We start from the raw sequence: 13,328 nt of genomic DNA on the forward strand, positions 1-13,328 counted from the left end.
GCGCAGGGAAGTGGCGGAGTCGCGGACTCTGGAGGGGTTCAAGCGAAGAGCAGATGTGGCACCCACTGCCATGGTCTTGGTGACAAGGTGGTGTTCGGTCGTAGGTTGGACTCGATGACCTCAGAAACCCCTTCCAACCTCACTGACCCCGATTCCCTGAGGGAAGCCGGCAGCCGCGCGCGCCGCCGTTCGAATCCGCCTCAGCGGCGGGGGCGGTTCGGCGCGAGGAGGGCGAGGCCGCGCGGTCACGTGAGCCCGGCGGAGGCGGCCGCTGCAGCCGCCGGCCCGGCCCGGCTGCTCCGGGAGGGGCCATGGTGGGAGCGACATGAGCCCCGAGCCGGAGCCGGAGCCGCCGCCAGCCCGGGACCGGGCGGCAAAGGAGGAGGAGCCGCCGCCACCGTCGTCGCCGTCGTCGCCGTCGCAGCCGTCGTGGGAGGGCGGCGACGGCGCCAGGTGGGGCGGCTGCATCATGCTGGGAAAGAGGATCGGCCTGACGGCGGGCGGCTGTGGCGCGGTGAGTGCACGGCGGGAGCGGGGGCTCCGCGGAGGTGGCGGCGGCGGCTGCGTGCGGATCCTGCCGGCCCTGAGGGAGGCCGTGCGTTGCGGGCTGGGCCGGGCAGCCCGTGGGTATCAGCGCCCGGCCCGGCCGTGAGGAGTAGCTCCCCCTCAGCTGCCTGCCGAGATGTTTCCTGGAGCGTCCTGCCCCTGGATGTCTTATGGAAGTTGAGGTGCGGCGGGTTCTTCGGGTGGACCCTGCCCTACCTTGCCCTGCCCGTCCCTGACAGCCCCGCCACATTCTTCACGGGTTTGTCCCGGGCGGAGTGACCTGAGTAACAGCACCTGTGAGCAGGTGGCTGTAAATAAGTTTTCTTTTAAAATATATGAATCCGAGGTGCCAGGAAGGTCAAACTTATTTTTCCGTAGGAGCTCGTGAAGGTGCTCCTTGTTGAACCTAACGCACGGGGTTACCGTATGCAGTTTTTGTAAGTATGCTTTCTGTTTCGTCTCTTCACACGAAGCACTGAGATCTTGTGCAAAAAAAGGAGCTGGAAGGGAGCGAGTGATCCGTGCCCTCGCTGCAAAGCTGCGTTTGTAAATGTGGTAGCCGTGCCTAATGGCTTTCTGAAGAAAAAGTCTTAAGCCTTTCTGTCAGTACGTCAAGCCGTGTGCTCACAAGGTGCCTTAAAACCAGATCAGAGATCACATCCCTTGAGCTTTCTGCAGTAGATGGACTGGTGACTTGTTTCAGGAAGGATGGTACTGGCTCATCCTGTTTTGTTGGGAGTTAACCCAGAGGTCAAGGTGGAGTAGAAGAACCCAGGGGAAGGCACAGAGTAATAGAACAGGTGATTCTGGCACAAACAGTTTTTGAAGGGGTTCAGGTGCAAAATAAGGCAATGCCTTACCATGCCAAATCTTTTTCAGCAAATTGAAATCACATACTTTTTTTTTTTTTTTTTTTTTTTTTTTTGCGTCTGAATTGCAAACTGTTAATAACTTTTCTTGAGGTATATTTATGTTCATGTGTTCCTGAATAATTTAGTATTAGTTTGCCCATAAAGTTGAGTATGCTGAAAGTTTTGCATATGCCAAAAGTTATAAAAAAGTGCTAGGTTTGTGTCAGGGAGTCAGCACCTCCTTTGTGTGTTACATGTCCTCCCACAGATAAGCATCTGTGCTATCAGAGAAAAGATAATGGGCTGTTTTATGTGAAGGTGAAGAAGTATTTTTAGCTGTTATATTTAGTACATTAACAGTGTAGCATTAATGTCATATCATGGCTAGAGCTCAAGAATATTTAAAAAAAAATCTTGATACCATCTGTTTGATGCACATACATTCTATCTTGTATTTGATGAAGATCTTAAGGTACTGTTAGTAGATGATTAATGCAGAGTAGATGTAGAAAAATGTTGTTTTGTGGAATTCATTAGTAAAGTACTTTATTTTATGTAAGTTAATTCCAAAATGACTGCTTCATACTTTCTTATAGTGTATCACTTCTGTATTTGAGTCTTTCAATTGTCTTTTAGAAATTATTATGCCCTTCTAAAAGCAGGTTGGACTCATCAAGAAGTGCAGGTGATATTTGCTGTATGGTAGAATTGCTGTTCAGGTTTGTGTACAATATCTCCCATTAGGGAGTCTAGTGTATATGGAATGCAGTAGCCCGATCTGAAGTCAGACTACACAAATATCTCTGAAAGAGTTTTGAAAAGTTAATGTTTTAGTTAAGAAACAGAAGGTTTCAGTTTTATCAGCTCGGAAGATGTGGTGAAAGAAACAGAGGATTGATCTCCTAGCTATATAGAAGAAAAATAGTTGAATTTTTTGATGTATGAACAGAGGCTAGAAATGGAAGGTACAGGTAGGGAAATTTAAAAAGAAATCAAAGACCTGATTTCTTTCTCTAATTTTGAAAATTAAAACTCAAATGGAAATTAAATCCATAACTGAAAAAGGCGCTAATCCATTTTTTTATTAATGGATGGAATGTCTGATAAAGTTGGATTAATTGTTAAAAAAGGCTTTTGAGTCCTTACTATATGCTTTTCTATGAGTTTGAAAATTTAGCTTCACAATGACGTACATTCTTAATTTTGTAAAATGATGAGGTTTGGTTTTCTGAGTGTACTTTTTGTCCCTTCCCTCTTAGTTATGCCCTTGGAGGACTTTGTGATCCTCTAAAGCATCTCATGCGAGACAGACTTGCGTGGGGCTCTAGCCTTATCTCAGTAGCGCAGTTATATCATGTTAGGGTCTGCATCTGTTCCTGACTGAACAGTCTGTTTTGTAATTGCTGTTCCTGCACATCCCTGTGATTCTCACATGGTTGTCATATTGCTGCAACTCTCTCTGCCTAGACTTTATTGAAAGAGCTTATTCACAATAAAATATGAGGGGCTGGATCATGGCTTTAGATGTAGTTGCAGAGATCTGTTTGATTTCAGTGATAGTGCATCCCTGGCATTTGGAAGAGGAAGCTTGCTGCTTGAACTGCTGCTGAAGAAATAAATGCAGAAGTGAAATTTTTGTGAGCTGCTTCTTTGTCTTAATTTTTCATTTTTAGTTTTACTCTTTCTTCACATCAGATCTGTAAGACAAAGTGGAAGAGTATGACCAAGTCTGTCATGTTTTGCAAGGTTTTCTCCTTTTACCCCTCCAGGTTGGGTGTAAGAAGCTTCTGTGTTTGGGTGTAGCTGTAACTAACTTCACCTTGCTGAATGCATTGGCTTCACTGAATCGAAGAGCTGAAATACAAATGCTGAACAAATGACTTCTTATGAATTGAGTTACTTTCTCAAAATTAATAAGAACAATAGTATGTTTAACTAAATTCCAACGGAATTAAATAATTTTTCTTGGCTGTATTACCATGACTTCAGTGAGCCTCAGAAATTTAAGTAAATGATGCCATGGGACATTTTGTTAGCTCTTGTGCAATCTTATTACATCTGAATTATGAATGCTGGTAGTATAAAGCTTAACGTGGCATTCAGAATATTTGCAGTACGCACTTCATTTCTGGCAACCGGTTGCCAGTAAAATGTCACACTAAGGAAACTTTTCAGCAAAATAGTGTCATACTGTTTAAATAAAGTGCTTTTGTGGAAGAAGTCCTAAATAGAGTATGAAAAAAGAAGTCACACATATGTACCTCTTTGAGAATTAATCAGATGTTAGTTTCATGTTCTTGGACACTGCAAAATGCGTAAGCTATTATAAAGCCCAAGACCTTTATATATTTTGGAAAGATAATATAAACATTCTGAACTGTACATCTCGGAATTTTGCCAGCCTTTATTATTTAAATTTTATATTGGTTTACATCGTGAAGCACAACTGTACATACCCAAAGAATTACATGTTCTTGCCCTTAGTGTTAGCATTTTTCTTTTCTATACTCCATAAAAAATACAACACAGTAAAACTAAGACAGCATGATTTAATGTTACTAGACTTTACTGAAAAAGGTCTGAATTCAGTAAGCTGGTTTCTTAAATTTCTTGCTTGTAGAATTTAATTTGTATTGCTAGTGGTAAAAACATAGTTCATTTGTCGGTTGTCAAGTCCTTTGTGGAGCACAGTTTCTCCCACACAGGTTATTTTTACTGTTAAATCTGAATAATTAGAGAAGAACAATATTACATTCTCAAGATTGCCAATGTCACTTTGAATCTTCCCATCCTGTTAGATTGACATTAAGTCTGAACTGTTACCAGGAATATTTAGCTGTTCTGTTTAAAAACAATTCACTCTGGTTTATATTTTTGCTGAGAGGGCACTTCTGCTGTTACAAGTCTACTGTTACTGATGCTCTGGGTTCTATCAGTGTGGATGATGTTGCATTCCAAGAGAAGCACTGTCGGCTAGATTGGTAAAGACTTAAACTACCATAGTTATATAATTAGTCATGAAGATCCAAACCTAGCATGCTGGACAAGGAGTTTGAGTAACTATCTGCACTATGGAGAAGCATGTGTACTAGTTAAGCAGCCAGGGCTTTTTAGAGGAATTTCTCAGTGTTGTACATATTTCTAAGTTTTATGAAGAGAACTTAAACAGATAAATTGGCTTTCAACTTGCTGTAGTGTAATATGCTGGTTATATGTTACTTCTGTATGAAGTATTTTAGTTAAGCAATGAGGTACTGTCTAGAGCGGAGCTTTCAGAATGTGGCAGGATGTACAGCAGTTGATTTCTTGGGTGGTCTTCCTACCTCAGCGGCTTCAGGTATGAAGACTGAACCAGAAATGGTCTTCATGTTTTAAGTGCCTTAGAAGATTCCTGCTTCTAAATTTGTCTAGTCTTAAACTGAAACAGGAATGTGTTCCCAGGAGGAAATACAGTGTCGCAAGACATTTTAGACCTCAAGATTAGATTGTATAAAGTGCCACTTATTTTCTTGTATTTTAGTGTAAGGAGGTAGTGGCAAATTTTTTAACACCCTTTATGTCATGTCACTCTCAGTTCAATGAATCCCATTTGTACCTTTCTGCAAATATTTTTATGGCAGTTTGGAGGAAGCTGCTTCAGCATTCTTCCATATCTTTGGTAGTGTTCTTTTTCTTTCTGTGGGCCTCTTGTGCTTCTGTAAAACAGATTATTCAACAATGAATATTGCTTAAAGCTTCTGAATGAAACAGTCATGGGATAAGAGGAGGATCTTTTATGTAGAGCTAATAAAAATGGTCAGAACATCAGAAGAAGGCAGGCACATCACATGTTAATGCAGTAATATAGTGATAATCTTTTTCCTAACAGGGAAGGTTCTTTAGAACATGTGTTACTAAGCCACTGCTGAATGCTAGACTCATTTCTTTCATTGTACTCTTTTTTTTTCCAGGATCACATTCCTATGTTGTAGTCATCTTATATGTGGAATTAAAATTATTTATTTTTGTTTGCATTGCTTAAATTAATATACATTAATTTCAATCTGCCATTTTATTTGTTCTGTGTATTCCACAAACTTTTGTTGTTCTTTAACATTGCCCTGTAGCTCTTCCAAAGTGAATTGCTTTTTGTCATCAATGAACTTTGTCACTTCACTTTCATCCTTTTATACAGCTCGCTTATGAATGTGTTGAATAACATAGGCACTAGGACAGAGCAGTAGGAGTCATCTGGTAATGTTGCTGTGCCGTATGAACAGATTGCAGTGGGTTTATTTTTTTTTTCAATTGTCCTGGGGTTTTTGTGTGTGTAGGGTTTTTTTTTGTGTTTTTGTTTGTTTTTTTTTTCCTCCTGTGTGTGTCTGTGTTTGTTTGCCTCTCTTCTCTTCTCTTCTCTTCTCTTCTCTTCTCTTCTCTTCTCTTCTCTTCTCTTCTCTTCTCTTCTCTTCTCTTCTCTTCTCTTCTCTTCGTTTGCTTGCTTTAAGAGCCTTTAGTGAGCATCTTTGAGTATGTGTACTGAATTTTTGGAAGGCTTCTTGATGTGATCTGCCTTATCTCTATGGCTTTTGAGAACTCCAGGAACTTTTTAAGGCACAATTTCTTTTTCCAAAATCTTCACGGGCTTTTCCATTTTGAATGAATTGTTGTTCTGATACTCTAGACCTGTGCAATATGATTTAGACTAGCTTTCTGTTGAGAAAGTCATGATCTTCCATTCCAGATACAGATCTGCTTAAGGTGTTTGTTTTCTAGCTGAAATAGAAGTTTGGATGGTGCATAATCTGAATTAGTTATGATGTATATTACAGCTCACAAGGCATACCTAAAATGCTGTACTGGATTGGAAAGCACTTTCATTTGTGTTCTATGTATTTTTGCACTGAATTTTTGCCAGTTCCAGCAAGTAGAGTATTTGTGGCGAACAGCTGGAATAAAGGTGGATCCAAAATGCTTCTGTTTGAAAATTAAAGAAAATAGTCACTAGAAAGAGACAAACATGCAGTATCCCCAGAAAACTACCTGGGTAATATGTGTGGGGAAAAAAGAGAATCCATCATGAAGTGAGATGGATTGGTGGCATAATACTCGTGCAAGAATAAACTAAAATGATTAAATAGTCTTGTAGTGAGACATACCAAGAGAAGTTTGCATTTGAAATGGTTGTATTTTGGGGGTTTGTATTTTGGAGGAAATTAACAAAATAGTAATGAAAATAAATGTGTAAAGGGAATGAATTTTATAATTTATCATGAACTTCAGGATCTGAATGACTGATACAAGAAAGCATGTTTCATGGAGTGTTTTACTGATTCTGTTAGTTCAGTTCTTTTTTTCTTCAAAATATCAGAGTTGACATAGTGGACTGCAGTGCAGGTGGTAGTATAAAAAATGGCTATTTGAGTCAGTTAATTTTTGTAGTGGAAAATGTTTCTGTAGGCACTTAGGAAAAAATAAATTAAACTCTACTAATTAATTTGACTGCTGTTTTACATATTGCAGGACAGTGAGTGCTCTTTGCAAGGGTATGTCTGTACTGCAAGTAGAACAAGCAACTAGCAGACTCTCCTGAGGGACCCTAGTGACTGGTGGGAAGGAATTTCCTAGAGGATGGTGTAGGGGGACAAAAGCAAGTTCCTGTTGTTGTCAATTCAGAAGTTCAGTTTGAGTTTGGTTGTTATTTGCCTGAAAGATAATAGGATTATATGACTGGAAAGGTACTTTAGGGAGATACCGTCTTCTTCAGGACAGGATCAGCTGTGAGGCCTGAGCAGGTTGCCCAGGGCTTTTCCAGGTGTATATTGAAACAAACCCTTCATGTCAAGCTCTACTTCTTCACCCTTATGAGAGGAAAAAAAGCCTACTGTATTTATCCAGTTGAATATTTTGCTTAATTTGCCTAGCAGGACTGTGTGGCCCTCATTGAAATAGAAAAAAATTGAAAAGTTGCTTTGGAGGACTTCAGAATTTGAACAGTGAGAAGTGATTTTGCTCTCAAAAAAAGCATATTTCTTCAGGGAAATAAACATTTCTGAAGGCATTCTTGAAATTGATGCTAAGGTGCTTTTGCAGGCATTCAAACAATTTTAATTATTATAATATAGATTAGAATTAACAGATAAGTAGTTATCTAAAAACTGTATGAATAATAAATACTGCCTCTTCTTGGTTCGCTCTACAGATCTGGGGCTGGCTGTAAGCTTGCATTTTGCTGCAGAGTATTTTAGGGTAAATTGTATTAGCTGTTCTTCAGAATGTCTTAGATAAGGTATTGTTCCTAATACTGGAATGCATTTCCCTCCTCCTTTTCTATGAGCAATTATTACTTGCTGTATTTATCATTTTGACATTCTTTCATGGATTTATTAATGTTCAACGGCTGTTTCACTTTGAAAAAACATTGTATGGCCTCCCGGTAGTTATCCCAGTTTCCTTCAAATTAACTTTCAGATTTAGTCTGACTCCAAGAAAGGCAGAAGAAAAAAATTGGTTTTTCAGAATTGGGCAGTGAAAAGAGGCATTGAAGGAACAAAATATAAAACTGGAGAAATAACTGATGTTTTGTTAGAACTTTTAGGACTTCAGATTTTACAATGATGGCCTAAAACTTGTATTGTTAAGCATTTGAGATTAAGTAATGTTTTGCTCATTAATGATTGTGCAAGTATAAAACCTCGACAAACAGCTGCATTTGAAGTCTGTTACAATGTTCATACATAGTTTCGCAGCCCACACACAGTTCTGTCACATTAAGATGATCCGTGTGAGTAGAAAATAAGCCCTTAACAATTTAAGGCTTTCCTGAGGGCACTTACTTAAAACACTTTAAATTTTGAGGGCAGTGAATGAGGCAAACAACTTCTGTGCTGACGATATCTGCACTATTTCTGAAATACTTTAAAAATCTTTTTAATCATAAGGAATTCAGTAGGTTGTTCTAATATTGTTAATTCAAGAAGCCTAAAGGTCCTTGTGTTTCAAGTTTTATAACAATTTTTTGCATATTCGAAGTTCTTTGTGTAGATTGCATGGAGTTTTGTTGCAGTGTTTTCTCAATGCAGAAATAAACCTCATCCAATAGTTCTGATACAGCTTTATGAAAAAGGGAAGTATGAAGTGGTTTTAGAAAACTTTGATTTTGAACTGAGTAAAGAGTTATTGTTGATTTTTTTTTTTTAAATCTGTGGACCAGGCTGTGTACATGATCAAACATGGACTATTTTGTTTTTTTAAAAAATAAGTTGATGCTTTATTAAAAATCAGAAGCTTCTGTGATAGAGTTTTTGGGAGCTACAGTAAAGATGAATATTCAGAAGCAACTGTCTTCATCAGTCCATTTGATAATGTCAGTAAACTTTCCTGGTTTCATGATCTTATTTTTCCAATGCACCCCTTAGCACAAGATTTTTAATTAACCTACAGATTTAGGACACTGTAAAGAAAACTGGAAGAAAATCAACTACAGTCAATGTGGATCATGTATTTGTAGTGCTAGTATATTTGACATAGATTGCTTGTCTTATTTTTAACAGGTCATGGCTTGAATCCAAAAGGCTGTGGTGTTTTCTGGTTTTTTTAGTAGGTCAGTGCTGCTAACTGTAAGCTGTGTGATACTGCCAGAAATGATTTGCAGACTATTTTAATCTCCATGCTTGTCTTTGAGTGTGTATGTACATTATCTTTCTGCTAAAGCATATAAGTCTCAGATCAAATTTGAATGTAATAAAAACACTATTAAAAAACTCCAAACACTCAAAACCTTCATTTTTTCATGGCATGAGAAATGTTTGCTAAATGCAGACCAGATATTTATGATGCAGCAACACACTTAGTGGTATAAAGTTGTGAGGGAAGTGAAGCAGAGGCAGGGGAATCTCTGGGGAGTCCCTTACCTACTCTACTGTAAAATTTCCCTTTTTCAGAGGAAACTGCTGTGGCAGGGATCTTCAGACTTTAGTGTAATTAGTGTTAAGTGCTAGTCTATCTGACAGACATCTTGATAAAAAATATTTGTAAAATTGTTATCCTATTACCTCATATAGAAGTACTTACAGACTTCTTGTATGAGGAAGATTTTTTTTTTACCCCCATAGCCTTTGGAATCTTTGCTATTTAGAAATTAAAAATTGCATGTTAATAATTCTTGAACATTATTAGCCTTCCAGAGATAATCTTTGATCTGTGATATTGTTTTGCAGGAGAAAGAGAATTGTTTTCTTCAATTTGTTATGCTTGGAAGCAAGCTGCAATGTAGAAAATAAATTGAATCTTACTAGCTAGAATACACTGCTGCTGCAGGTTTTGATAAACTGATGGATCTAAAAATTGTTACAGATCTATGCATTTACTGTTTAAACAATTGGAATTTCTTCATAGTTTTTGCTACAGACAGGTTGAATCTTGTAATGCAAGCATTTTCAAAACATGTAAATTCTATCAATTTGGGCAAAAGTTTTTAAGCAGGGGAGAAACACCAAAGGTGTCTGTACTCTACCTTCATCTTGACTTATTTTGTGTTCAGTAGGAGATCCTGAGTTTCATGCTTGCCCTGTGTGTCCACTTGCTGAAATAAGTCAGGTTGATATTTATCACTGGGTAGTGTCCCTTTAACTGAATTCTGCATTATTAAATTGCAGTCTTCTGTTGGAGTGAAATGGCCTTGGATTGGCTGGAAACGCTGAAAAACAGTCTTCTGCGGGACAGTTGCTAGGAGAAAGGCAAAGAGTAATTTTGGAACACAAAAACTATGTAAAACAGTTACTATGCCAAGGGGTAGTCAGAAATTAAAACATCGTGGAATACTTTTGATTGGAAGGAGCCTCGAAGATCATCTAATTCCAACCTCTCCACCAGTGGAGAAGATTCCATCCACTAGAGAAGTTGCTCAGGGCCCTATCCAGCTAGCCTTTAATACTTCCAAGTATGAAATGTCCAGAACTTGATGCAGTACTTTGCTGTTTGTTGAATGAAGAATTTCTTCCTCATACCTAATCTAAATCTCTCCTTTTTTCATGTAAGACCATCCCCCTTCTTCCTATCACATTTTACTGAAGTAGAAAGTCAGTTCCTTTTTTAAAAGTCACTCTTTTTCAACAGACCTCTTCAAGCAGTGAGAGACCACAGAGGTCTCTCTCTGGAGCCTTCTCTTCTCTTCTCTTCTTAGAGGCTGAGCAACCCCACCACTCCCAGCCTGTCTTCATATGAGAGACACTCCTCCTCTGGACCCGCTGTAACAGATCCATGCCCTTCCTGTATTGATGGATCCAGAGCTGGACACAGTGTTACAGGTGGGGCCTCATGAGGACGCAGTAGAGGGTCAAAAATCCTCTTCCTTCACTTGCTGACTACTCTTTTAATGCAGCCCAGGATATGGTTGGCCTTCTAGGCTGTGAGTGCACATTGCTGGCTTATTTCCAAGTTTTCATCCACAAGAACCCCCAAGTCCTCCTCAGGGCTGCTCTCTAATTCTTTTCCCAGTCTGTGTTCATGTCTGGGATTGCCCTGACCCAGGTGCAGCAACTTGCACCCAGACCTGTTATATTTCATGAGGTTCTTGTGGGCCCAGTTCTCAAGTTCATCCCACTCTCTGTGGATGGCAGCCTGTCCTTCCATTGTGTCAGCTGTGCTGCACAACTTTGTGTCATCTGCAGTTGAAGCTGCACTCTATCCCACTGTCAGTGTCATGAGTGAAGATATTGAAGACCACTGGTCCCACATTAGAGCCCTGAGGGACACCGCTTGTCACCAGCCCCCACCTGAACACAGAGCCATAATTCTCTGGCTGCATCCCTCCAGCTAGTTCCTTATCCACCAAATAGTTCACACTTCAAATGCATGTGTCTCCTATTTGGAGGTAAGGGTGTCATATGGAGCTGTGTTGAAAGCTTTACAGAAGTCTAGCTAAATGACGTCTGTCAGTCTCCTCTTGTCAGCAATTGCTGTCTATGCAGTGAAGCCCACTAGATTGTTCAGCACCTCTGCTTAAATCTCTTTCAGGAAGAAAGCAAGCAGCAGTTCCGGTTAAATATGACTGCCCATTGAATCTAAATAAAAAGATTTCATTAATCTCATCTGGGATCAAGTCCTTTGATCTTGAATGGCAGCAGTTTCACAGAATCATGAGTACTTTGATAGTTTGCTTATTCTTTCTGGAATTACTTGTTGACCAGTAGAAAAGTTCTTCAGTCTGCAGTCTGTATTTGCAGACACAAGCACAGAATCAGTTGGTCAGCAATCAATAGAAAGCAGTTGTACAGATGACATAAGCAGCTCCTTATTTTCTCATACTTCGGCATTTTCTAATTCAAAAATTGTTGCTCTTCTGATTATGTACATTGTCATGGTTTTGTTGAAGCAGTGCTGTGATCTTAGTGAAGGGGATGTGTCTTGTCACTTGTGGAGGAAGCGGGGAGAGGTATACCATTTGTCACCTTGTTGTGGAAGGGTTGTGAATAATGCTTGAATGGGAGAAAGCCCAAAGGCATGTTGGAGGTGAGAGCAGTACAGGACAATGTCAGGAATAGGGCCAATAATTCTTTTCAGTCAGCAGGTGTTCAAGGGAACAAACTTGAAGTTCCCTAGAGATCTTAAATTGTTTTGTAATACAAAACAAATTCTCCTCCCTTGTTTGGCTTATCGTTATTCCCAAGGGTTTGGTTAGTAGGTCATGCTGAAAAGTGGTTATGCTCAAAACATGTTTGTAAGAGCCATTTGCACGTGTAATGAACTGGATGTGTACAACCACGGCATTTGTTTTTCTTTCTTAGCAACAAGGTATTGGTCGGCCGAGTGTATACCATGCAGTGGTGGTCATATTTCTTGAATTCTTTGCCTGGGGGCTCTTGACAACGCCAATGCTAACGGTAAGTATCATTCATCAGCTGTTGTCTTGATACTGACAAATGTTAATTTGCTAATTTCTAGGGATTTAGGGTTTAATTTGAATTGTATTAATGCATATCTCACTACCTCAGTTCCAGAGGTCTAAGCAGCTGAGATCTGGACTGCTGAAAGACTAGAAGATAAAGAAAAATAAATTAATTCTGCTGTATTGCTCTTTAACTCTTGTTTGCCTTTTAGACTAACACCAGTTTAGTCTATTGATTAAATTATCTCTGGAAATTCTGGCTTTTTCAAGACTTGATTGTTCAAATAATCTTCCCATTGTAACAATTGAATAAACTATGTAACCCTTCATTAACTATATATTCTCCCATGGGCTGACTGTTTTGTCAGCATGTAACTTAAAGTGCAAAGGCATTCATGTAAGAAATGGATTTCATAAGTATTTATTATGTTCTGGTTATTTTCCAGATGAACAGATAATTTGAGTGTTTGGTAATAGGATATGAAGCATTTCACTTGAAGACATGGATCTCATTCATTTTAGTGGGGCCTGCCTGTGAGCAGTTGCAGGAGGTCTACTAGTCCAGATTTTCATTGCCCAATACTTGAGATGCTTTGAATACATGGCAAGCAAAGTTCTGTGTGATTGAAAGAGTTAATTTTTTTCCTTCTCCAAACTCCAAGTAAGATAATGTACATAATTCTTGGAATGTGTTTGCCCAACTAAAGACAATAGCTGAACTTCTTAACATAACTTAGTAATAAAGGAGTTTATTACACATTTCCATAAAGCAGTTGTCTCATGAAATGACTGTCCTCTCATCCTGTCTTGCTGGTGTCAAAATATAGGGGAGCTTATTGAGTGGTCTTTCTTACATTTTTTTTTCTTTGCTTTTTTTTCTTAACTAATGTGCTCAATTTCAACTTGCCCAAGTTTGACGCTTCTCATTTAAAGGGATAAATGTGCAAATCATAATTCTGACAGATCTACAAACCCCCACCAGTTTTAATAAAACTGTGTATTAGGTGGGTTCTTCAATAGTTGCCCAGTAGTATACTCCAATTGGAATAGGTCCATAGTTGAGGGTG

General features: G+C 39.2%; 1 protein-coding gene across 1 annotated transcript in view; it reads left to right on the forward strand.

Moving 5' to 3' along the window:
- Positions 1-255: 255 nt before the first annotated feature.
- LOC119695741 (hippocampus abundant transcript-like protein 1) overlaps positions 256-13,328 on the forward strand; it is a 30,319-nt gene continuing 17,246 nt past the window's right edge. Inside the window, exons 1-2 of the mRNA XM_038124812.1 lie at positions 256-514; positions 12,161-12,256. Coding sequence (XP_037980740.1) covers positions 326-514; positions 12,161-12,256 — 285 coding nt within the window. The 5' untranslated portion in view covers positions 256-325. The remainder of the gene's footprint in view (positions 515-12,160; positions 12,257-13,328) is intronic.

The sequence above is a fragment of the Motacilla alba genome, chromosome Z (genome assembly GCF_015832195.1).
Source record: "Motacilla alba alba isolate MOTALB_02 chromosome Z, Motacilla_alba_V1.0_pri, whole genome shotgun sequence".
Taxonomy (NCBI): Eukaryota; Metazoa; Chordata; class Aves; order Passeriformes; family Motacillidae; genus Motacilla; species Motacilla alba.